Source organism: Ranitomeya imitator, chromosome 2 (assembly GCF_032444005.1).
Source record: "Ranitomeya imitator isolate aRanImi1 chromosome 2, aRanImi1.pri, whole genome shotgun sequence".
NCBI lineage: Eukaryota > Metazoa > Chordata > Amphibia > Anura > Dendrobatidae > Ranitomeya > Ranitomeya imitator.
In genome coordinates this window covers 648,841,363-648,866,426 of record NC_091283.1, presented here as the reverse complement: position 1 = coordinate 648,866,426, position 25,064 = coordinate 648,841,363, and the positions used below count along the sequence as shown (strand labels likewise).

The window sequence follows — 25,064 nt, the reverse complement described above, 5'->3', positions numbered from 1 at the left end:
CTCAAAGTCCTATGGCTTCCAGTACCATCTGTATGCTGATGACACTCAGATCTACCTCTCTGGCCCAAATGTCACCTCTCTGCTCTCCAGAATCACAGAGTATCTATCAGCAATATCCTTCTTCTCTTGCTTCCTCAAGCTCAGTGTGGACAAATTATCTTTCCTCCATCTCGCATACCTTCCCTACCTGATCTATCAAAATAAGTGAAATCACACTTTCCCCTGTTCCGGAAATCCGCTGCCTCGGTGTAACCTTTGACTCTGCCCTGTCCTTCAATCTACACATCCAAGCTCTCGCCACCTCCTGTCGCCTCCAGCTCAAAAATATTTCCAGATTTCGTCCTTTCCTCAACACTCACTCTACCAAAATGCTTGTGCATGCCCTAATCATCTCCCGCCTCGACTATTGCAACATCCTCCTCTGTGGCCTACCTTCTAACACTCTCGCACCTCTCTAATCCGTCCTTAACTCTGCTGCCCGACTAATTAATCTCTCTCCTCGTTACACTCCCGCTTCCCCTCTTTGCAAATCCCTTCACTGGCTCCCAATTTCCCAACGTATCCAGTTTAAACTACTAAAACTGACATACAAAGCCATCCATAACCTTCCCCCCCATACATTTCCAAACTATTCTCTCAATATCTTCCCTCACGTAATCTCCAGTCCTCCCAAGACCTCCTTCTCTCCTCCACGCTTATTTGCTCCTCATCCAATCGCCTCCAAGACTTCTGAATATCCCCCATCATCTGGAATTCTGTTCCCCAACACGTCTGGTTATCCACCACATTTGTATCCTTCAAACGGAACCTGAAAACCCACCTCTTCAGGAAAGCTTACAACCTGTAATGACCACACAGCCACCTCAACACTATCTACAACCACTACTGCAACCCCCAACCTACTGTCTCCTTCCCCACCATCCTATAGAATGTAAGCTCGCAAGGGCAGCGTTCTCTCCCCTCTGTATATGTCATTGTTAGTATTCTTACTGTAAGTGATATTTGTATTTTGATGTAAGCCCGTCTAATGTACAGCACCATGGGATTAATGGTGCTATATAAATAATATAATTATAGTCTATGGAGCTGTTCATATTTCCATGTAAGTCATTTTATCACCCAGATAAGGTCATATATAATACATATCATTGATGACATTCCTATTTTCAACATGTTCATCATTTCTCTTTGAAAGCTTCTTTTAGAGCAATAACTGCGCCCTAGATTGGGTCTTCTGAATTAAGGAGTTCTTCTCCTTTCGTGACAATGAATCCTAACAGAAGTCAGATGACTGGAGTCTTAAATCTTACACTGGAGATCATTTACATGCTAACTGGTGAGGTGAGGCAATACGGTTTTTATCATAGTCATTTGGAAAACTGAGACTATTGTAGTTTTTCTACAGTATTGGACAGCTGGGACTGAAGGTATTACATGCTTGAGATTGGTGGGATTTTGAGGGGCTATAGCCTCCACCAACTAGTTTTATGGCAAATCCTATTACTGATCATAAAATTATATATTGTGTAATACCCCGATCACCATTTAATAAAGAGCTGCTGTAATATTCTTATGGTGTGTTTTAGAACCTAAGGCAGCTAATGACAGCAGGGGGATACTGGCCAACTAAAAGACCAATACACATGGCCTGCAGGCAATGAACTACTTCAGAAAAAGCTTATGGGCAGCAGCAGAGTAAGATGGGTGCATGCTGAGACTGGAGGGGATACAGTCGTGTCAGTGAGTAAATGAACAGGTTAAGGAAGGACCAACTTGTAGCGGAGAGTGTGGGAAAAGATTGTGCCATCACCTTAGTTCTATGCAGATTTTACATATGGAGAAACACTACATTTAGATGTCCGTGTATCATGTATGTGTTCACCGATAGAACACGTACCCCAAAAAATATATTCTTGTAGGGCTGTTTCAAGCAGACCAAGTGTCAGCAAAAAAAAAGAAAAACGGAGTCTTGTCCGTTTTTGATCCACAACATGGATTGAGGTCGCTCATTAAATTTTATAGGACTGTAAAAGATTGACCTCACTGATACCATCCTAGGGGGATGACCCCTAGAACATTGAGATGCTGCATCTGTTTGTTCAAAAATGAGGAAAACAGATGATAGAAAAAAAAAACGTCTGAGTGTGGCCTTACTGGTCATCTCTAGCTTGACTGATTGTAAATGTAAGGCTACGTTCACATTTGCGTTGTTGGGCGCAGCGTCGTCGATGCAACCCACAGCACATGTACACAATGCAACGTTTTATGACGCATGTGTTGTCATAAAGTTTTAAAGTTCCGGAATTTTGGCGCAGGGAAAACGCTACAAGTAGCGTCGTCTGCGCCCTGTCTGGTGTGTCAAAGTAACGCATGTGTCGTGAAACGCATTACAGCGCATACCGGCGCATGTCCGTCGACGACGCTGCGCCCTACAACCCAAATGTGAACGTAGCCTAACAGAGGTATATATAATATATGTGCGATACCTCTATTATATGTAGTAGTAATTTTTAAAGTGAAATACTTGACATGGAGTGATGTGTGATTCAGTATTCATCACTGTCTCTTTATAGGATTATACAGTTGTAAAGAAGACCTCTAGAGAACAAGACACACTACGTTCATATAGTTCAGAAAGGTTAAATGAGATCCAGAGCCCCATCATGGAGCTGTCGCCTCATTCACTGACGCAAGGTCGAACCAATGACAAGAAGATCCTAGAACTCGCCAACAAGATCATTCATCTGCTGACTGGAGAGGTGAGCGCTGCTGGGAGTATCAGGACTAGGGATGAACGCAAGTGCTCATTACTAAAGTTTGCATCGTGTGCTTGGGTATCGGTGCTCGAGTGAGATGTTCGAGTCCCTGCGGCTGCATGTTTTGGAGCTATTAGACAGGCACAAAACATGCGATGATTACCTGTCTATGGGCTCATGCCCACTTGCGATGAAATCGGACGAATGCAATCCGATAAAAAATCGGGATTTAATTCGGACCAATGTTATTCTATGTGTCTTCATCGACTTTTTTTTCAACTCTGATCAGATCACTATCGGACTGGAAAAACATTGCTGCATGCTGCGATTGTAATCAGAAATCGGATCGCATCCTGCAATAGAAGTCAATGGGTGTTAGAAAAAAATCGCACAGCTATGAGGCAGTGCAGTATCACTGACGGCACCGCTTGTCACTGAAGCTGCGCTGGCAGCATCTCCTCATTCACCAGTGGTTTTTAGCCGGGGCGGTCGCATCTTGGCACCGTCCTAGTTGAAAACTGTATATACCCCAGATATGGATTACGGCATGGGACACAGCGACGGACAGGTATGGTATATTGTTGGTTTGTTATTTTTATTGTTGTGTTTTATTTAATTAAACGACTTTATTCTGGCTGTGTCTTTATTTAACATGTAACAACTATTAGTATTGAATAGGTGTCTTATTGACACCTTTCCATTATTAAGCCGTGGGCTTGATGTCACCTTACAATACAAAGGTGACATCAACCCCACAACTATTACCCCACTTGTCACAGCTACTGGGCAAGTGGGAAGAGCGAGGCTAAGAGCCGGAATTTGCGCATCTTAGAGATGCTCCTTTTCTGGGGCGGCGCTGAGTGCTAATGATTTTAGTCGGGAGGGGGGGGGGCAATATCCATGGCCCCTTCTTAGGCTATTAATATAGCAGCCCGCAGCTGTCTGCATAGCCTTTGCTAGTTATTAATTATGGGGGGAACCCCACTTCTTTTCTTTGGGGTGGGTCCCCCAATTTAATAGCCAGTAAAGGCTAAGTATACAGTCGTGAGCTGATATTGATAGCCTGGGAAGCTCTATGGGTATTACCCCCTTCCCAAGCTATAAACATCTACCCCCAGTCATTTGCCTTCCCTCTGCTGGTTCCGAAAATTGTGCAGGAGCCCACTCCATTTTTTCCCCCCAAAAGAATCTTTTATTAATTACATACAGCCCCTCGCAAAAATTATGGAATCACCGGCCTTGGAAGATATTCATTCAGTTGTTTGATTTTGTAGAAAAAAAGCAGATCACAGACATGGCACAAAACTAAAGTCATTTCAAATGACAACTTTCTGACTTTAAGAACCACTAAAAGAAATCAAGAACAAAAATTGTGGTAGTCCGTAATGGTTACTGTTTTTAACCAAGCATAGGGAAAAAATTATGGAATGACTCAATTCTGAGGAAAAAATTATGGAATCATGAAAAATAAAAAAACACTCCAAAACATCACTAGTATTTTGTTGCACCACCCCTGTCTTTTATAACAGCTTGCAGTCTCTGAGGCATGGACTTAATGAGTGTCGCACAGGACTCTTCATCAATCTGGCTCCAACTTTTTCTGATTGCTGTTGCCAGATCAGCTTTGCAGGTTGGAGCCTTGTCATGGACCATTTTCTTCAACTTCCTACAAAGATTTTCAATGTGATTGAGATGTAGACAATTTGCAGGCCATGACATTGACCTTATGTGTCTTTTTTCAAGGAATGTTTCCACAGTTTTTGCTCCATGGCAGGATTCCCAAATGTCCTTTCAATTGATGGGATAAGAAAAGTGTCCAAAATATCAACATGCACTTGTGCATTTATTGAAGATGTAATGACAGCCATCTCCCCAGTGCCTTTACCTGATATGCAGCCCCATATCATCAATGACTGTAGAAATTTGCATGTTCTCTTCAGGCAGTCATCTTTATAAATCTCATTGGAACGACACCAAACAAAAGTTCCAGCATCATCACCTTGCCCAATGCAGATTCGCGATTCATCACTGAATATGACTTTCATCCAGTCACTCACAGTCCACGATTGCTTTTCCTTAGCCCATTGTAACCTTGTTTTTTTTCTGTTTAGGTGTTAATGATGGCTTTCGTTTAGCTTTTCTGTATGTAAATCCCATTCCCTTTAGGTGGTTTCTTACAGTTCGGTCACAGACGTTGACTCCATTTTCCACCCATTCGTTCCTCATTTGTTTTGTTGTGCATTTCCTGTTTTGGAGACATGTTGCTTTAAGTTTCCGGTCTTGACGCTTTGATGTCTTCCTTGGTACCAGTATGTTTGCCTTTAACCCCTTCCCGACCCATGACGCCACGTAGGCGTCATGAAAGTCGGTGCCAATCCGACCCATGACGCCTATGCGGCGTCATGGAAAGATCGCGTCCCTGCAGGCCGGGTGAAAGGGTTAACTCCCATTTCACCCGATCTGCAGGGACAGGGGGAGTGGTAATTTAGCCCAGGGGGGGTGGCTTCACCCCCTCGTGGCTACGATCGCTCTGATTGGCTGTTGAAAGTGAAACTGCCAATCAGAGCGATTTGTAATATTTCACCTATTATAACGGGTGAAATATTACAATCCAGCCATGGCCGATGCTGAAATATCATCGGCCATGGCTGGAAATACTAATGTGCCCCCACCCCACCGATCGCCCCCGCAGCCCCCCGATCTGGCCGGTACACTGCTCCGGCTCCCCTCCGTCCAGTGCTCCGCTCCCCCCCGTGCTCTTGTCCGCTCCCCCCGTGCTCTAATCACCCCCCCGTGCTCCAATCACCCCCCCTGCACTCCGATCCACCCCCCCCCGGTGCTCCGTTCCACCCCCCCGTGCTCCATTCCAGCCCCCCCGTGCTCCATTCCAGCCCCCCCGTGCTCCGTTCCACTCCTCCCGCGCTCCGATTCCCCCCCCCCCGTGCTCCGATCCCCCCCCCGTGGTCCCCCCCACCCCATCATACTTACCGATCCAGCCGGGGTCCCGTCCGTCTTCTCCCTGGGCGACGCCATCTTCCAAAATGGCGGGCGCATGTGCAGTGCGCCCGCCGAATCTGCCGGCCGGCAGATCCGTTCCAAAGTGCATTTTGATCACTGAGGTATAATCTATCTCAGTGATCAAAATAAAAAAAATAATAAATGACCCCCCCCCCTTTGTCACCCCCATAGGTAGGGACAATAAAAAAATAAAGAAATTTTTTTTTTCCACTAATGTTAGAATAGGGGTAGGGGTAGGGTTAGGGCTAGGGTTAGGGCTAGGGGTAGGGTTAGGGCTAGGGTTAGGGTTTCGGTATGTGCACACGTATTCTGGTCCTCTGCGTATTTTTCCGCTGCGGATTTGATAAATCCGCAGTGCTAAACCGCTGCGGATTTATGGCGGATTTACCGCGTTTTTTTCCTGCGCATTTCACTGCGGTTTTACAACTGCGATTTTCTATTGGAGCAGTTGTAAAACCGCTGCGGAATCCGCACAAAAGAAGTGACATGCTGCGGAATGTAAACCGCTGCGTTTCCGTGCAGTTTTTCCGCAGCATGTGTACAGCAATTTTTGTTTCCCATAGGTTTACATTGAACTGTAAACTCATGGGAAACTGCTGCGGATCCGCAGCGTTTTCCGCAGCGTGTGCACATACCTTTAGAATTAGGCTATGTGCACACGGTGCGGATTTGGCTGCGGATTCGCAGCAGTGTTCCATCAGGTTTACAGTACCATGTAAACATATGAAAAACCAAATCCGCTGTGCCCATGGTGCGGAAAATACCGCGCGGAAACGCTGCGTTGTATTTTCCGCAACATGTCAATTCTTTGTGCGGATTCCGCAGCGTTTTACACCTGTTCCTCAATAGGAATCCGCAGGTGAAATCCGCACAAAAAACACTGGAAATCCGCGGAAAATCCGCAGGTAAAACGCAGTGCCTTTTACTCGCGGATTTTTCAAAAATGGTGCGGAAATATCTCACACGAATCCGCAACGTGGGCACATAGCCTTGGGGTTAGGGTTGGAATTAGGGTTGTGGTTAGGGTTAGGGGTGTGTTGGGGTTAGGGTTGTGGTTAGGGGTGTGTTGCGGTTAGGGTTGTGATTAGGGTTATGGCTACAGTTGGGATTAGAGTTAGGGGTGTGTTGGGGTTAGTGTTGGAGGTAGAATTGAGGGGTTACCACTGTTTAGGCACATCAGGGGTCTCCAAACGCAACATGGCGCCACCATTGATTCCAGCCAATCTCGTATTCAAAAAGTCAAATGGTGCTCCCTCACTTCCGAGCCCTGAAGTGTGCCCAAACAGTGGTTTACCCCCACATATGGGGTACCAGCATACTCAGGACAAACTGCGCAACAATTACTGGGGTCCAATTTCTCCTGTTACCCTTGTGAATCTAAAAAAATGCTTGCTAAAACATAATTTTTGAGGAAAGAAAAATGATTTTTTATTTTCACGGCTCTGCGTTGTAAACGTCTGTGAAGCACTTGGGGGTTCAAAGTGCTCACCACATATCTAGATAAGTTCCTTGGGGGGTCTAGTTTCTAAAATGGGGTCACTTGTGGGGGTTTCTACTGTTTAGGCACACCAGGGGCTCTGCAAACGCAACGTGACACCCGTAGACCATTCCATCAAAGTCTGCATTTCAAAAGTCACTACTTCCCTTCTGAGCCCCGACGTGTGCCCAAACAGTGGTTTACCCCCACTCATGGGGTATCAGCGTATTCAGGAGAAACTGGACAACAACTTTTGGGGTCCAATTTCTCCTGTAACCCTTGGGAAAATAAAAAATTCTGGGCTAAAGAATTATTTTTGAGGAAAGAAAACTTATTTATTATTTTCACGGCTCTGCATTATAAACTTCTATGAAGCGCTTGGGGGTTCAAAGTGCTCACCACACATCTAGATAAGTTCCTTTCGGGGTCTAGTTTCCAAAATGGGGTCACTTGTGGGGGGTTTCTACTGTTAAGCCACATCAGGGGCTCTGCAAACGCAACGTGACGCCCACAGAGCATTCCATCAAAGTCTGCATTTCAAAATGTCACTACTTCACTTCCGAGCCTCGGCATGTGCCCAAACAGTGGTTTACCCCCTCATATGGGGTATCAGCGTACTCAGGAGAAACTGGACAACAACTTTTGGGGTCCAATTTCTTCTGTAACCCTTGGGAAAATAAAAAATTCTGGGCTAAATAATTATTTTTGAGGAAAGAAAACGTATTTATTATTTTCACGGCTCTGCATTATAAACTTCTATGAAGCACTTGGGGGTTCAAAGTGCTCACCACACATCTAGATAAGTTCCTTTGGGGGTCTAGTTTCCAAAATGGGGTCACTTGTGGGGGGTTTCTACTGTTAAGCCACATCAGGGGCTCTGCAAACGCAACGTGACGCCCACAGAGCATTCCATCAAAGTCTGCATTTCAAAACGTCACTACTTCACTTCCGAGCCCCGGCATGTGCCCAAACAGTGATTTACCCCCACATATGGGGTATCAGCGTACTCAGGAGAAACTGGACAACAACTTTTGGGGTCAAATTTCTCCTGTTACCCTTGGGAAAATAAAAAATTGCAGGCTAAAAGATCATTTTTGAGAAAATATTTTTTTTTTTTTTTTTTCATGGCTCTGCGTTATAAACTTCTGTGAAGCACTTGGGGGTTCAAAGTCCTCACCACACATCTAGATTAGTTCCTTTGGGGGTCTAGTTTCCAAAATGGTGTCATTTCTGGGGGATCTCCAATGTTTGGGCACACAGGGGCTCTCCAAACGTGACATGGTGTCCGCTAATGATTGGAGCTAATTTTCCATTGAAAAAGCCAAATGGCGTGCCATCCCTTCCGAGCCCTGCCGTGTGCCCAAACAGTGGTTTACCCCCACATATGGGGTATCAGCATACTCAGGACAAACTGGACAACAATATTTGGGGTCCTATTTCTCCTATTATCCTTGGCAAAATAGGAAATTCCAGGCTAAAAAATCATTTTTGAGGAAAGAAAAATTATTTTTTATTTTCATGGCTCTGCGTTATAAACTTCTGTGAAGCACCTGGGGGTTTAAAGTGCTCAATATGCATCTAGATAAGTTCCTTGGGGGGTCTAGTTTCCAAAATGGGGTCACTTGTGGGGGAGCTCCAATGTTTAGGCACACAGGGGCTCTCCAAACGCGACATGGTGTCCGCTAACAATTGGAGCTAATTTTCCATTCAAAAAGTCAAATGGCGCGCCTTCCCTTCCGAGCCCTGCCGAGTGCCCAAACAGTGGTTTACCCCCACATATGAGGTATCGGCGTACTCGGGAGAAATTGCCCAACAAATTTTATGATCCATTTTATCCTACTGCCCATGTGAAAATGAAAAAATTGAGGCGAAAATAATTTTTTTGTGAAAAAAAAGTACTTTTTCATTTTTACAGATCAATTTGTGAAGCACCTGAGGGTTTAAAGTGCTCACTAGGCATCTAAATAGGTTCCTTGGGGGGTCTAGTTTCCAAAATGGGGTCACTTGTGGGGGAGCGCCAATGTTTAGGCACACAGGAGCTATCCAAACGCGACATGGTGTCCGCTAACGATGGAAATAATTTTTCATTCAAAAAGTCAAATGGCGCTCCTTCCCTTCCGAGCCTTACCATGTGCCCAAACAGTGGTTTACCCCCACATGTGAGGTATTGGTGTACTCAGGAGAAATTGCCCAACACATTTTATGATCCATTTTATCCTACTGCCCATGTGAAAATGAAAAAATTGAGGCGAAAATAATTTTTTTGTGAAAAAAAAGTACTTTTTCATTTTTACAGATCAATTTGTGAAGCACCTGAGGGTTTAAAGTGCTCACTAGGCATCTAAATAGGTTCCTTGGGGGGTCTAGTTTCCAAAATGGGGTCACTTGTGGGGGAGCGCCAATGTTTAGGCACACAGGAGCTATCTAAACGCGACATGGTGTCCGCTAACGATGGAAATAATTTTTCATTCAAAAAGTCAAATGGCGCTCCTTCCCTTCCGAGCCTTACCATGTGCCCAAACAGTGGTTTACCCCCACATGTGAGGTATTGGTGTACTCAGGAGAAATTGCCCAACACATTTTAGGATCCATTTTATCCTGTTGCCCATGTGAAAATGAAAAAATTGAGGCTAAAAGAATTTTTTTGTGAAAAAAAAGTACTTTTTCATTTTTACAGATCAATTTGTGAAGCACCTGGGGGTTCAAAGTGCTCACTATGCATCTAGATAAGTTCATTGGGATGTCTAGTTTCCAAAATGGGGTCACTTGTGGGGGAGCTCCAATTTTTAGGCACACGGGGGCTTTCCAAACGTGACATGGTGTCCGCTAAAGAGTGGAGCCAATTTTTGATTCAAAAAGTCAAGTGGCGCTCCTTCCCTTCCAAGCCCTGCCGTGCGCCCAAACAGTGGTTTACCCCCACATATGAGGTATCAGCGTACTCAGGACAAATTGGACAACAACTTTCGTGGTTCAGTTTCTCTTTTTACCATTGGGAAAATAAAAAAATTGTTGCTAAAAGATAATTTTTGTGACTAAAAAGTTAAATGTTCATTTTTTCCTTCCATGTTGCTTCTGCTGCTGTGAAGCACCTGAAGGGTTAATAAACTTCTTGAATGTGGTTTTGAGTACCTTGAGGGGTGCAGTTTTTAGAATGGTGTCACTTTTGGGTATTTTCAGCCATATAGACCCCTCAAACTGACTTCAAATGTGAGGTGGTCCCTAAAAAAAATGGTTTTGTAAATTTCGTTGTAAAAATGAGAAATCGCTGGTCAAATTTTAACCCTTATAACTTCCTAACAAAAAAAAATTTTGTTTCCAAAATTGTGCTGATGTAAAGTAAATATGTGGGAAATGTTATTTATTAACTATTTTGTGTCACATATCTCTCTGGTTTAACAGAATAAAAATTCAAAATGTGAAAATTGCAAAATTTTCAAACTTTTCGCCAAATTTCCGTTTTTATTACAAATAAACGCAGAATTTATTGACCTAAATTTACCACTAACATGAAGCCCAATATGTCACGAAAAAACAATCTCAGAACCGCTAGGATCCGTTGAAGCGTTCCTGAGTTATTACCTCATAAAGGGACACTGGTCAGAATTGCAAAAAACGGCAAGGTCTTTAAGGTCAAAATAGGCTGGGTCATGAAGGGGTTAACAACCTTCCCATGTTGTGTGTATTTGGTCCAGATTTTAGACACAGCTGACTGAACAACCAACATCTTTTGCAACATTGCGTGATGATTTACTCTCTTTTAAGAGTTTGATAATCCTCTCCTTTGTTTCAATTGACATCTCTCGTATTGGAGCCATGATTCATGTCAGTCCACTTGGTGCAACAGCTCTCCAAGGTGTGATTCCTTTTTAGATGCAGACTAACAAGCAGATCTATTTTGATGCAGGTGTTATTTTTGGGTATGAAAATTTACAGGGTGATTCCATAATTTTTTCCCTATGCTTGGTTAAAAAAAGTGACCATTACTGACTACCACATTTTTTGTTCTTGATTTCTTTGTGTTTCTTAAAGCCAGAAAGTTGCCATTTGAAATAACTTTAGTTTTGTGAAATGTCTGTGATCTGCTTCTTTTCTACAAAATTAAACAACTGAATGAACATCCTCCAAGGCTGGTGATTCCATAATTTTTGCCAGGGGTTGTACATGTACTCTAATTTGCTAACACATTACTAATTGGATTGGTCACTGACATCTATATTTAATGGCTAGAAGGTTGGAGGAGTGTTTAAACTAGGGAATGGGGGGAGGGTATTGATTTTATTGGAGGGGAAGATAGTGCAGATAGAGACCTAGGCACAAATAAGGAAGTTGGGGGTGGCGGTGGCATGGGGGGTGGGGTTAGAACAGTTAATAATTTAAGAAATAACAGAGGTACAGAGAGATACATAAAGTACATGTATACTAATGCCAGAAGCCTCGCCAACAAAATGGACGAATTAGAACTAATGTTGTTGGAGCATAATTATGACATGGTGGGGATATCTGAAACATGGCTGGATGAGAGCCATGACTGGGCTGTTAACTTGCAGGGTTATAGTCTGTTCAGAAATGACCAAACGGATAAGCGAGGGGGAGGTGTGTGTCTACATGTAAAATCATCCTTAAAACCCATCCTCCGTGATAATATAGGTGAATCTAATGAAAATGTAGAGTCCCTGTGGGTGGAGATAAGGGGAGGGGGAAAAAATAATAAATTACTGATAGGGGTTAGTTATAAGTCTCCAAAAATAATGGAAGCAATGGAGAATATCCTCATAAAGCAAATAAATGAAGCTGCGACTCAAGGAGAAGTCATTATTATGGGGGACTTCAACTACCCTGAAATAGATTGGGGAACAGAAACCTTCAATTCTAGCAAAGGTAATCGGTTTTTGACAACTATGAGAGACAATTACCTTTTACAACTGGTTCAGGACCCAACAAGAAGGGGGGCACTGCTAGACCTAATATTAACCAACAGGCCAGACCGCATATCAAATATAAGGGTTGGGGGTCACTTGGGGAATAGTGATCACAAAATATTAAGTTTTCATGTATCCTTTAATAAGATGTGTAGTAGAGGGTTTACAAGGACACTAAACTTCAGGAGGGCAAATTTCCAACGGATGAGAGATGATCTTGGTGCAATTAACTGGGATGATATCCTGAGACACAAAAATACACAAAGTAAATGGGAGACATTTATTAGCATCCTGGATAGGACCTGTGCACAGTATATACCGTATGGGAATAAACATACTAGAAATAGGAGGAAACCAATATGGCTAAATAGAACTGTAAGGGGCGCAATAAGTGACAAAAAGAAAGCATTTAGAGAATTAAAGGAAGTAGGTAGTGATGAGGCATTAAATAAATACAGAAAATTAAATAAATTCTGTAAAAAGCAAATCAAGGCAGCAAAGATTGAGACAGAGAGACTCATTGCCAGAGAGAGTAAAAATAATCCTAAAATATTCTTTAACTACATAAATAGTAAGAAACTAAAAAATGATAGTGTTGGCCCCCTTAAAAATAGTCTGGGTGAAATGGTGGATGAGGATGAGGAAAAAGCCAATATGCTTAAAGGGAATCTGTCACCCCCCTCAGGCGTTTCTAACTAAAAGAGCCACCATGTGCAGCACAAATGCTGCATTCTGACAAGGTGGCTCTTTTAGTTATGATGCCTGCACACGCTGAAATAAACGTTTATAAAATGTGCCCCCTCATACCCTGAAATATTCCTGGAGACGGGTCTTTCCCTCCTAATCAGACGCAGCACAGCCGTCTCTTCGGACCTGTGCGCGCCGGGCGCCGCCTCTTGCTGCATTATCGTCCCCGATCCTCTGGATCAACATGTTAGGACATGTTAGGTTAAGCTATGGGTTGAACTAGATGGACTTAAAGTCTTCCTTCAACCTTAGTAACTATGTTACATCTATGTTATATATTTATCCCGGGAAACATGCGGCCAAGGCGGCTCGAACATGGCACTTTAGCACCCAATTGAAACTTGAGTAACGAGCTTTCTAGAAATCCATCCATTAACAAACGCATCTGAACGTTTTGGCTAAAATGGCCGTTGTGAAACAAAATATGATTCACGATAACACAGGAATTTGTTTTATTCTTCTGGATTTTTTTTTTTTAATGAACAGATTAAATAAATGCTAATTTATTTTTTTCATCAAATCCTCTAGTTTCTTGGACTTTTGGTACAGCATACATCAACATGTAGGCATGTTTGTTTGAGAGAATAACTATATACATATTCTTTCAGGTATGGCAGTATTTAGAGGAACATCTTTACAAATATGTAATGATGGAGAATCGTCAGCTCATCACATCATTGGGTAAGAAGCGTTTCTGTTGTCCTCATACTTGTCATTCATTGGGACATTTCTATCCTAATAGAAAAGTTTTAGTATAGCCTTAGTCCCATATTCCAGACTATTATAGTATCATGTAGTACTATCCATAACCCTTCCTGACATGTATGGACCGAGCATAGCGTGCCCCATACACAGGAGGTGCCATCTGTGATTTTCAGCCTGCATCTACCTCTGACACAAGGTGTTTAACCCTCAAGGGTGAGTGCTATCTTGTGATAAGTCTGCAATCCAATTTTCAATTCTGATGTGTTCCTTTGTGGCAATAACTCTGACATGCTTCTACTTATCCCAGTGATGCTGAGAATGTTTTTTTTTCTATGACATATTGTTATTTATGTTTGTTGTAAATTTAGGTTAATACAATTTTGAGTTTTTTCATGAAATTATCTGAAATTTGGTTAAAATTTTGAAAAATTAGCAATTTTCAAACATTGAAGTTTTAAGCTTGTTCAGAAAAATGGATTACCAGTCTGAGTGCGGTCTGACAAAACATCAGATTGCACTCAGACCAATATTAGCTTATAGGGCTGTGTACATGTCCGATTTATTTTTTTTCGACTGACAGCGCCGATCCGAGGACAAAATCGCTGCATGCTTGAGTTTCATCTGAAATTCGGATAGCACTTGATCATGCAAGTCAATGAGTCCGCGGAAACAATCAGACTGCACTCTAAGGCTATGTGCACACGTCAGGATTTTCTTGCAGAAATTTCCTGACAAAATCAGGACATTTCTGCCAGAAATCCGCATGCGTTTTTTGTGCGGATTTTTTGCGTTTTTTTCCGGACACTCCAATTTAATGGGAAATCCGCAAAAATCCGCAAAACTAACGAACATGCTACTTCTTTTTGCAGAATGCGTTTTTTTTTTTGCGGAAAAAAACGCAAACATGTGCACAAAACATGCAGAATGCATTCTAAATGATAGGATGCATATTGTTTGCGTTTTTTTAGCGATTTTATAGCGTTTTTATCGGGAAAATCCGCAAAAAAAACCGCAAAAAATCCTGACGTGTGCATATAGCCTAATGGCACCTGAGTGCAGTCTGATTTCCACAGACTGACACAATGGAGTACATAGAGAGAAAAAAAATATATATATATATCCGAGAAAATCGGATCACTCTATGTTCACACTATAAGTCTGATCAGAGTGTGATTAGCATTAGGTAGATAGTCATAACAAACAAAATGGTTAGTAAATAACATTTCTCATGTGTCCACTTTACGTCAGCATCATTTTTCCAGCAATCTTTCATTTTGTTTGGGTATTAGAAGGGTTAAAAGTTAAGTAGCGAATTCACTTTTTTCTCCAAGAAAACTTACAAATCCTATGACATATTAAGTGACTTTGAGGGGCTTATTTAATGGAAAATCCCCAAACTGCAGTCAGAAAGTTGGTTAACTCTTTAAGTATTTCTCAGGAATTAACGCAAAGTGGAATAATAATAAAAAAAAAATCCAGTAAAATATTACTTTAGCCCCACATTTTTCATTTTCAGAAGGAGCAATAGGAGAAAATAAACTCAAATGAATTATGCAATTTCTCCCAAACTTGGTAATATTCAATTTGTGATGAAAAAAAGCCTACTGTTGGGGTAGGGGGGGATGTAAAGAATGTGCACCAAGATGGCTGTGCTTTCCTGAGCTCTTGTGCATATGAGCCTGGAATCTTGATTTATCACCTATCAGAAGTCAAGGATTGCTAGATCTTCCTGTTATGGTTTGCAGATGCCTTGACCCACTGGGAGAGCCCAGGAGATGCCAGAACAGCAGAACCCCACTTTACGAACTACACCTCTAAGTGAATTCATCTAGGGGTGCAGTGATCATATTGACACCATGGGTGTGTCACATAATTTTATACCATTTGGCAGTAAAGGAAAAATAATTACATTTTTACCAGAAACATTTTGTTTTAGCCCCAGATTTTACATTTTCACACAAGAAGTGGGTAAAATGGCAATTTATACTGAATGTGGCAGTACCCCATATGTACAGTACAGGCTGTGCAGTACTACTTAGCCATACGGAGAGACTCGGGAGGAACGGAAAGCTATTTGCCTCTTGGAGCGCAGCTTTTCCTAGAAGAGTTTACTTACTCCATATACAGAGCCTCTAATTGCTAGTAGACCAGAATCTTCCCCTCAAGTAACCCCATTTTGGATATGCTACCCCTTTGGGAATTTATCTACAGATGTAATGACAATTTTGACTCCATGGGTGTTTTCAAGAAACAAGCAGCAATGAATGTTACTGAATGAAAATTGCAAATCTGACATTGTAGTGCCCAGTACGTTTTGCCCAGCTCGTGCTTCTGGAGACATGTACCCGTAAATTAAGTTGGCTTTCAACACTACAGAAATGCCAAACAAATGGACGCTAAATGTGGTTAAGATACACTGTGGGCTCAGAATGGGGTTGATTTGGGAATGCTGAATTCGCTGGATTTCTTTTGGAGGATGAGGAGCCATTTTGCTTTCCCAGAGCCTTTGTGCTACCAGTAATGTGGAAGCCTCCTATATTTCCATTAACAGATGACAGACCTGAGTGGGGACTTGATTTTTTTTTTGTGGATTGAGTTGAAGCTTTTATTGAAAACATTTTACGTAACATTTGGGATCACATTTATCCAGCACTCTACGCTGAGCACTTACATCGGGGTTTCCATCTATGAGTAATGTGATTAAGATGAAACCCCCGAGGGATCGTTCACTATAATGAGGCACCGTAGTTACAGTGGACTCCATCTGGCCTCTGTTGAGCGGTGTCCTTCTTCTCAAAGTGCACAGAACTGTGGCTGACGGCACTTTTATGCAGTCCTAAAAAGACGGACACCGACGGACAGGTTCTATGGCGTTCAGTTCCTACATCTGCCTTATTATTATGAATCTTCTGACGGGTTACATCTGAATCACGTATTTCAAAAACTTACCCGGAGGTAAGCGCTCAGCGCAGAGCGCAAGATAAATGTGTGTCAAGCCTTACTGCGATCTTTGGGCGGCTGAATAGACAAATCAACAGTAGGTGAAGAATTGGTTTTATTTTTTACACTGTTTGTCTTGTGATATAAGCTATATGGTGACTTAATTCTTTGGGTCGGAGCGATTACAGCCATACCAGATTTCTATCAGGTTTTTATGTTTGGCTGCTGTCACACTCTAAAGAACGTCTTTTATTGCAAAAACTAGTTTTTGCATCGCCATATTTTGAGAGCTTGTTTTTTGCAGGACAAGTTAACATCGTTATTGGTACCATTTTTAGACACGTGACATTTTTGATCGCTTTCTATTTTGATTTTTGGTGGGCAGAATGAACAAAAACCGGTAATTTAGGATTTTTTTTATGTCATTCCGTGTGTGGTAAAATTGAAAATAAATAATAATTTTTGCATCGCTTTATTCTCAGAGCGATAACTTTTTTTATTTTTACGTTGATAGAGCTGTATGACTTTTTTTTTTTTACGGAACAAGATACCAAATCAAATACAGCTCTGGCAAAAATTAAGGGACCAATGCACAGATTTATAAAAATCTGCTTCTCTACATCTCTGACAGCCATTCCATTCCAGTGTCAGTTGAATTCCAACCAGAGTACACCTCATTCTACTTAATGTGCTTCTGATTAGGTGATCACTTGAACCAAATTTTATTTAAGAAAGGAAACACTGCTGTGGTCTTCACAATCCTCTTGCAGTAGGATAAGCTGGATGGCAAAACAAGTGCTAGTAATATCCCAAAAGTAATAGGAATGAAAAAATAACTTTTAAAGGGAACCTGTCACCCCCAAAATCGAAGGTGAGCTAAGCCCACCAGCATCAAGGGCCTGTAGATAAGCCTCCGATGTAACATAGTAACATAGTTATTAAGGTTGAAGGAAGACTTTAAGTCCATCTAGTTCAACCCATAGCCTAACCTAACATGTTGATCCAGAGGAAGGCAAAAAAAACCCATGTGGCAAGAGTAAGCTCCACATTGGGGAAAAAAATTCCTTCCTGACTCCACATACGGCAATCAGACTAGTTTCCTGGATCAACGCCCTATCAAGGAATCTAGTATATATACCCTGCAACATTATACTTTTCAAGAAAGGTATCCTAAAAGATGAGAAAAATAGGTTAGATTATACTCACCCAGGGGCGGTCCCGGTACGATGGGTGTCGCGGTCCGGGGCCTCCCATCTTCTTACGATGACGTCCTCTTCATGTCTTCATGCTCCGGCGCAGGCGTACTTTGTCTGCCATGTTGAGGGCAGAGCAATGTACTGCAGTGCGCAGGTGCCGGGAAAGGTCAGAGATGCCCGGCGCCTGCGCACTGCAGAGCCGCAGCGTGAAGACCAGAAGAGGACGTCATCTGATGAAGATAGGAGGCGCCGGACTGGACCGCAACACCCATCGGACCGAAGCAGGACCTGGACCGCCCCTGGGTGAGTATAATCTAACCTATTTTTCTCATCTTTTAGGATACATCCGGGGCTTATGTACAGCATTCCAGAATGCTGTAGATAAGCCCCTGATGCTGGTGGGCTTAGCTCACCTTCGATTTTGGGGGTGACAGGTTCCCTTTAATCATGCCAAAGGAGTTGAAAAGAAAAGTCTTGAGTGAGGAAAAGAAGGGCTCAATTCTGGCTTTACTAGCAGAGAGACACCGTAAGCATCATGTTGTCTCTATCCTTAAAATTTTTAAGACTGGGTCCATTACAACAAGGTCAAGCAGCAGACATTGGGGACAACAAAGCTACAGACCAGCAGAGGGCGAAAACGACTCTACACTGACCGGGATGACCGTCATCTTATTCAAATGTCACTCAGCAACCGCAGGATTACATCAAGTGATCTACAAAAGGAATGGCAAATGGCATCTGGGGTGAAGTGCACAACAAGAGCAGTTCGTAACAGGCTCTTAGAGACAGGACTCATATCATGTAAAGCTAGAAAAAGCCTTTCATCAATGAGAAGCAAAGGAGAGCCAGGCTGAAGTTTGCGAAAGACTATAAGGATTGGAAAATAGAGGCCTGGAATAAGGTAATCTTCTCTGAGTCTAATTTTCAGCTTTGCCCAACACCTGCTCATTTAATAGTTAGACGGAGACCTGGAGAGGTCTACAAGCCACAGTGTTTTGCACACACTGTGAAATTTGGTGGAGGATCGGCGATGTTCTGGGGATGCTTCAGCAAGGCTGGAATTGGGCAGGTTATTCTTTGCGAAGGACATATGAATCAAGCCGCATCCTGGAAAAACAGTTGATTCCTTCTGCTCAGGCAATATTCCCCAACTCTGAGGACTGTTTTTACCAGCAGGACAATGTGCCATGCCACACAGCTAGGTCAATAATCAAGGTGTGGATGAAGGACCACCACATCAAATCCTTGTCATGGCCAGCCCAATCTCCAGACCTGAACCCTATTGAAAACCTCTGGAATGTAATCAAGAGGAAGATGGATAGTCACAAGCCATAAAACAAAGAAGAACTGTTTACATTTTTGTACCAGGAGTGGCATAAGGTCACCCAAAAGCTGTGTGATAGACTGGTGGAAAGCATGCCAAGACGCATGAAAGGTGTGATTAAAAATCATGGTTATTCCACAAAATATTGAGGAAGCAGCAACACACACACGCGAAACGCGCGTTGGGGTCTGTATCCAGGAGCCAGACGGGACATTTTGTGACCTATGGGTAATTAACCCTTTATCTGTTTATTGCATCTCACATGTTGCGATCCATTTACGGTTGATGTGTAGCAACTATATGGGTATCGTTAGTGCTATTGTGCACATGTAACGCCCATTGTTGCTATGCATCTGGGCTATTAGCATTCATGTGCACATAATAATTACGAATGCATTGTGATCATCTACTTTATTTGTGTCCCGGTCTGTTGCACCTGGATTACTAGTTGTATCCATGGATGCAGTCACATTTTTCAATTTGTTGTTTTCTTATTTATATGACATGTATGATTTTTAGTAAAAATCTAATTTTCAATAAATGTGTTTTGCTAGTACTATTTTGGCAATTATTTGACTCTTGTATCTCCGGTGTAGTATAGTTGTTTTTGAGTCGCCTGATGTATATTACTTACTGACGCCTATGTTTATATAAACTTTCTAATCATGCTGTGAGCATGATCAGGCAACTTTTCTAGCTCTTCTGACCCGGATGTCGTCATGGCGATATTAGGTCACCATGGCAACGATCAGGACCCCGCGATAAGTTGCTGGGTCTCTGATCCAAGGGCAGAGGGGCTTTCTTCCTTCTGCCTGCTCCCGAAATGCTGCGATTGAGTTCATTCGCAGCATTTAGGGGGTTAAAGTGCCAGAAGCGGTACGGGACTACTCCTGGCACGGAGTGTCAGCTGTCAGAATAGGCTGACACCTGGTGGTGGTCGCCGGGAAGTATCCATAAATCCCAGGTCATTAACATCTTGTGTGGGAAAATGGTTAACATTTAGTTGAAAAATGTTTGTATGTTAAAATATCTTAAATACGTTTGTTTTTTTCCCAATAGATTTATCAAAGACCCAAACGAATAAAGAGCCGGGATCACACAAACATGGGAATCTTATAGACATCAACATATATACACCCACAGAGCATCTGCTTATTAAGGAGGAACCAAACAATGGGGGAAACGTTACAGACAATCGTACAAGCACCTCTTCTACCCTTAAGGTGGAACCAACCTCTCCTGAACAAGTGAATCTTGCCGACCCTGATATTTCCACATCCATAGATCATATGCAGCATCATTCATCTGATATTGAGAAAGAATCAAGTGAAAATGAATCTATTTTTTCTGAAAATAATACACCAAAGGGTTGTACTAAATCAGATTATCTAATAACTCATAATTCACAAGAGCTCAATGAATATTGTGGAATTCACAAAACTGAAGATGGTTTTATTGGTTCTACTAGTTCTTCTAACATTGATATCAGGAATCTAGAAAATAAGATGCCTTGTAGATCGCTTTTGGCTGCAAATCAAGGAACCACCACAGGAAAGGACCAATATTCATGTTCTGAACATGGAAGTTTATTGTCTGATCAATCAAATTTAACAAATTTTCCAAAATGTCATTCAGGAATGAAGATGTTTTCTTGTCTTGTATGCAATAAATGTTTTAGTACGAAAATGGGTCTCTTTAGGCATCAAATAATTCATATAGGCCATGAAAAGAAGGTAAAGGAAGATATGGATTTTCTCCCTGAACAGATAATTTCTGATTCTGTTACTGAGCTAACTCGGAACAAAAAGCTGCTGAAGTCTACTGAAGATTGTAAAGTGAATACTATGGGAGGAAGATATAAGAAATATCAACATCAGAATTTTCTAGATAGACAACCAAATGATCTGAAAGACATTAATAGTGCAGTTTATGTGGAGGGTGGAGGAGTTTTGGGGTTGAAATCATCACAGGCACAATCAGTTTTTAGTGGAAAGGTATGTTCAGAGTTTAGGAAGTGTTCTGCCAGTAGTTCTCATATGGTTATTCATGAAAGAATCCACACTGTAGAAAAACCTTTCATGTGCAACATTTGTGGAAAGCGATTTGTTACCAAATCCACTCTCATTATCCATCAGAAAATACACACAAGAGAAAAACCTTATTGCTGTACTGAGTGTCAGAGACGGTTTCCATGCAATTCTCAGTTAATTATACACCAGAGAACGCACACAGGGGAGAAGCCATATTCCTGCCCTGAATGTGGTAAAGGATTTATCAGTAACTCAGATCTTCTGCGGCATACAAGAATCCACACAGGAGAAAGACCTTTTAAATGTTCTGAATGTGGAAAATGTTTCTCCCAAAAGCCACATCTTCGAGAGCATCAGAAAACGCACAGAAAGTAATTTCTGAAAAAAAATAATTTACAGTATGTCCACTAAAATATGTGCCTTTTTTAAGTTTCTAAAATGCTTATAAAAAATGTGTGGCTTTCTCAATCCCTGTAAAGCGTTAAATAGATTTTCTGGAATAGAAAAACATTGCTACTTTCTTTCAAAAACTGTGCCAAACTTATCTAATGTTTGTGTGTAACACTTTAACTTGGCTGTAATATTCAGTTTGCAAACTGCTCCTGGTTTCTGATACTGATTGCCAGGATTGTTTTCTGTTTTTTTCACCCCAAGATTATTTAATGGATGGTCTCTCTTTTCAAAGATATATAGCACATTTGGTGCAATTCAACCTCATCAGACTGCCATGTGTTTCTTATTATTTTATTTAGTACATTTGTGATATGTGCTCCAAGAATCTTGAAAGCGTTGTCCCACATTATACTTTTTGATCTGCAGTGTATATCCTCCACCTCTTAGCTGCTGCTATCTCCTGAAATCCGAGAAAAGGCAGATATATGACTGGAAGCCAACTATGTGAAAGCATTAGACAGACTTTGCAATAACAATTTGTTTTTGCATTTAAGAAGGAAATGAGTAATTAAAAAGAAATTTAATGCAAAAGTATACATAGCTTTTAATAGTGAATATACCTCTGTGTAGGTTGTATTAAAGGGAATGTCCAGGACTTTATGAAAATAAAAAAAAAATGTGCCTGAGCACTAACAGGCCTGGCGCCGTTTCTCACCGATGCAGACTGCTCTTGCCAGGGATTCAGTTGCCTGTGCTGACGTCACGTTGACAGAGTGGAGGCTTCTTTTCCACTCAGCTCTGTTGACCGGGCGGGACTTCAAATGCGTTTTTGATAGTCAGATTCCTGCTGCCTAACCAGGGCAGCTGGGAGTCAATCACAATGACATCTTAAGTCAGTGATGGCGAACCTATGGCACATGTGCCACAAGGGGCACGCACCCCAGGCCTGTCACCGCGCACACTCCACTCCCTTCCGATGTTCAAATGTATTTGCGTCTTTTAAGCACTAATACATTTAAACCAGGGGTGGGGAACCTGCGGGCTGCATGCGGCCGGCAGTGACTTTTCATGTGAATTTTCAGGTCCCCGGAGTCCGCAATGCTCAGGCGTCAGCTATATCCTGCCAGCTGCTGGACCTTCAAGCCCCAAGTGCACGATGGAGTGTTCATTACAGAACGCTGCCTGCACATGAATGATTGCGTCATCGGGGTGGGTGGGGTTAGCGCCCAATGCACTCCAGTCTTCCTGTCCCGGAAGAGGAGCTGCTGCCAGAGTGATCTCTGTGCCTTTCTGCTGGTGATCTGTGCCACCTGTGTTTCCCCCCCCCCTCAGCGATGTGGCCCAATATGATTTCTGTACCCCCTGTGATATCTGTCCCCTCCTGTTGAAAATTATGTAGCCTTAAGATCGGATACAGGAAGATCCGTGCTGAGGATGAAGAGACCATATACAGACGCGGTATCCACCGCCTGTCTGTGAGTAAGGCTACATAATTTTCATCATTCAGATGACGCTATAACGGACCTACCACGAACTATCACCTACTACTCTCTAACGTTAGTACGTAACTGACGAAGGTCTTTATGGCTGAAACGTTTGTTGGTACTACAAATAAATTTAGGTTCATCACACAAACTTAAGTTGAGTGCCGGGTTCCCTTTATGTAGCTGTTTTGTACAGCTGACATGGGCCCGCAATAGCAGCGGGTGAAATCACAATCCACCCGCTGCTATTAACTAGTTAAATGCTGCTGTCAAACGTTGACAGTGGCATTTAACAAGCACATCCGGCCGGAAATGTGCACACCGGTGACCCCTGTCACGTGATCAGGGGTCATCGGTGCGTTGGCATAACAACCAGAGGTCTCCTGAAGACCTCTATGGTTGTTGATGCCAGATTGCTGTGAGCGCCACCCTGTGGTCAGAGCTCATAGCAATGCTGTAATCTACTACATAGGAGCGATCTGAGCATCGCTCCTATGTAGCAGAGCCAATCAGGCTATGCCAACTTCTAGCCTCCCATGGAGGATATTGAAGCATGGCAAAAGTAAAAAAAAAACAAAGTTTAAAAAAATAGGAAAAAGATACAACAAAAATATAAAAGTTCAAATCGCCCCCTTCAAAATAAAATAAAAAAATCAAACCTACTCTTATTTAGTATGACCGTGTTCAGAATCGCCCAATCAATAAAAAAAAGGATTAATCTGATTGCTAAATGGCGTAGCAAGAAAATAAATTCCAAACTCCAGAATTACCTTTTTTGGTTGCTGCGACATTACATTAAAATGCAATAATGGGCAATCAAAAGATTGTATCGACACCAAAATGGTATCATTAAAAACGTCAGCTTGGTGTGCAAAAAAAATAAGCCCTCACCTGACCCGAGATCCTGAAAAATGGAGACGCAATGGGTCTCGGAAAATTGCACAAAGTTTGGATTTTTTTTTTCAACACTTCTCAAACATGTCTAGGTTATTTTTTATGTATCTATGAAAACTGGTAATGACCTGGAAAATCAAAATGGCAGATCATTTTTAGCATTTAATGAACCTAGAAAAAAAGCCAAACAAAAAACAAGTGTGGGATTGCACTTTTGCTATTTCACCGCACTTGGAATTTTTTTTCCCTGTTTTCTAGTACACGACATGGTAAAACCAATGGTGTCATTCAAAAGTACAACTCGTCCCGCAAAAAATAAGCCCTCACATGGCCATATTGACGGAAAAATAAAAACGTTATTCCTCTGGGAATCGAAAAACGCAAAACCGAAAAAGCTCCTGTCATTAAGGGGTTAAAATGACCAATAATATCACAAACAAGGAACAAATACTGCCACACCATGTCCAGACCACATGTTACCGACACAGTGACCGAATAATAGCATACACAAGCAACAAATACCGCCACACTATGACCAGATCACATATTACCACCACAGAGTGACTGAATACTACAATACTGATCATTAATAAAAAAAAAACACTATTAATATAATCATAAGTGTCATTATACACAGGAGCTCTGTATATAGTATACAGTGTATAGTGTCAGTGTACAGGTAACACACTGACTCAACAGTGACGTCTCAAGTTGAAGTCCTTCATCTTTGCTTTTCATCTTCATCCAGCACACACCGCCATCACTTCTTCCAGCCAGGACTCGTCTCTGCAGAAAATAACACGGTTATCTAGAGCACTTTTCCCAACTACCACACTACGCCAGATGAAGAAAAAAAGTGACTGTGCTGCCCTGCACAGTAACAGGACCTCTCCTCCCCCACCTTGAAAACCAGTTTCCTCAAAAATAATCCCCTACAGTAACAATATCCCACATTCTAGACTCCATGTGTCCTCCAATTCTGCCTCATATCTCTCCGTATTGCCCCAATAGTCATCTATAATTGTATAATGTATCCCATGGTCATATACAGCAGTATAATGCACCCCATAGGCATGTATAGTATAATGCAGCCCCACAGCGGTATATTGCACCTTACAGTATAATGCAGACCCATACCAGTATAATGCACCCCTTTCCCTCCCCACCATAGTAGTGTTTGG

The 25,064-nt window shown here is 42.1% G+C and overlaps 1 protein-coding gene across 1 annotated transcript in view; it reads left to right on the top strand.

Annotated features, from left to right (window-relative positions):
- LOC138666783 (zinc finger protein 585A-like) overlaps positions 1-22,576 on the top strand; it is a 77,121-nt gene extending 54,545 nt beyond the window's left edge. The window contains exons 6-8 of the mRNA XM_069754956.1: positions 2,574-2,759; positions 13,526-13,598; positions 20,142-22,576. Coding sequence (XP_069611057.1) covers positions 2,574-2,759; positions 13,526-13,598; positions 20,142-21,487 — 1,605 coding nt within the window. The 3' untranslated portion in view covers positions 21,488-22,576. The remainder of the gene's footprint in view (positions 1-2,573; positions 2,760-13,525; positions 13,599-20,141) is intronic.
- Positions 22,577-25,064: the final 2,488 nt, after the last annotated feature.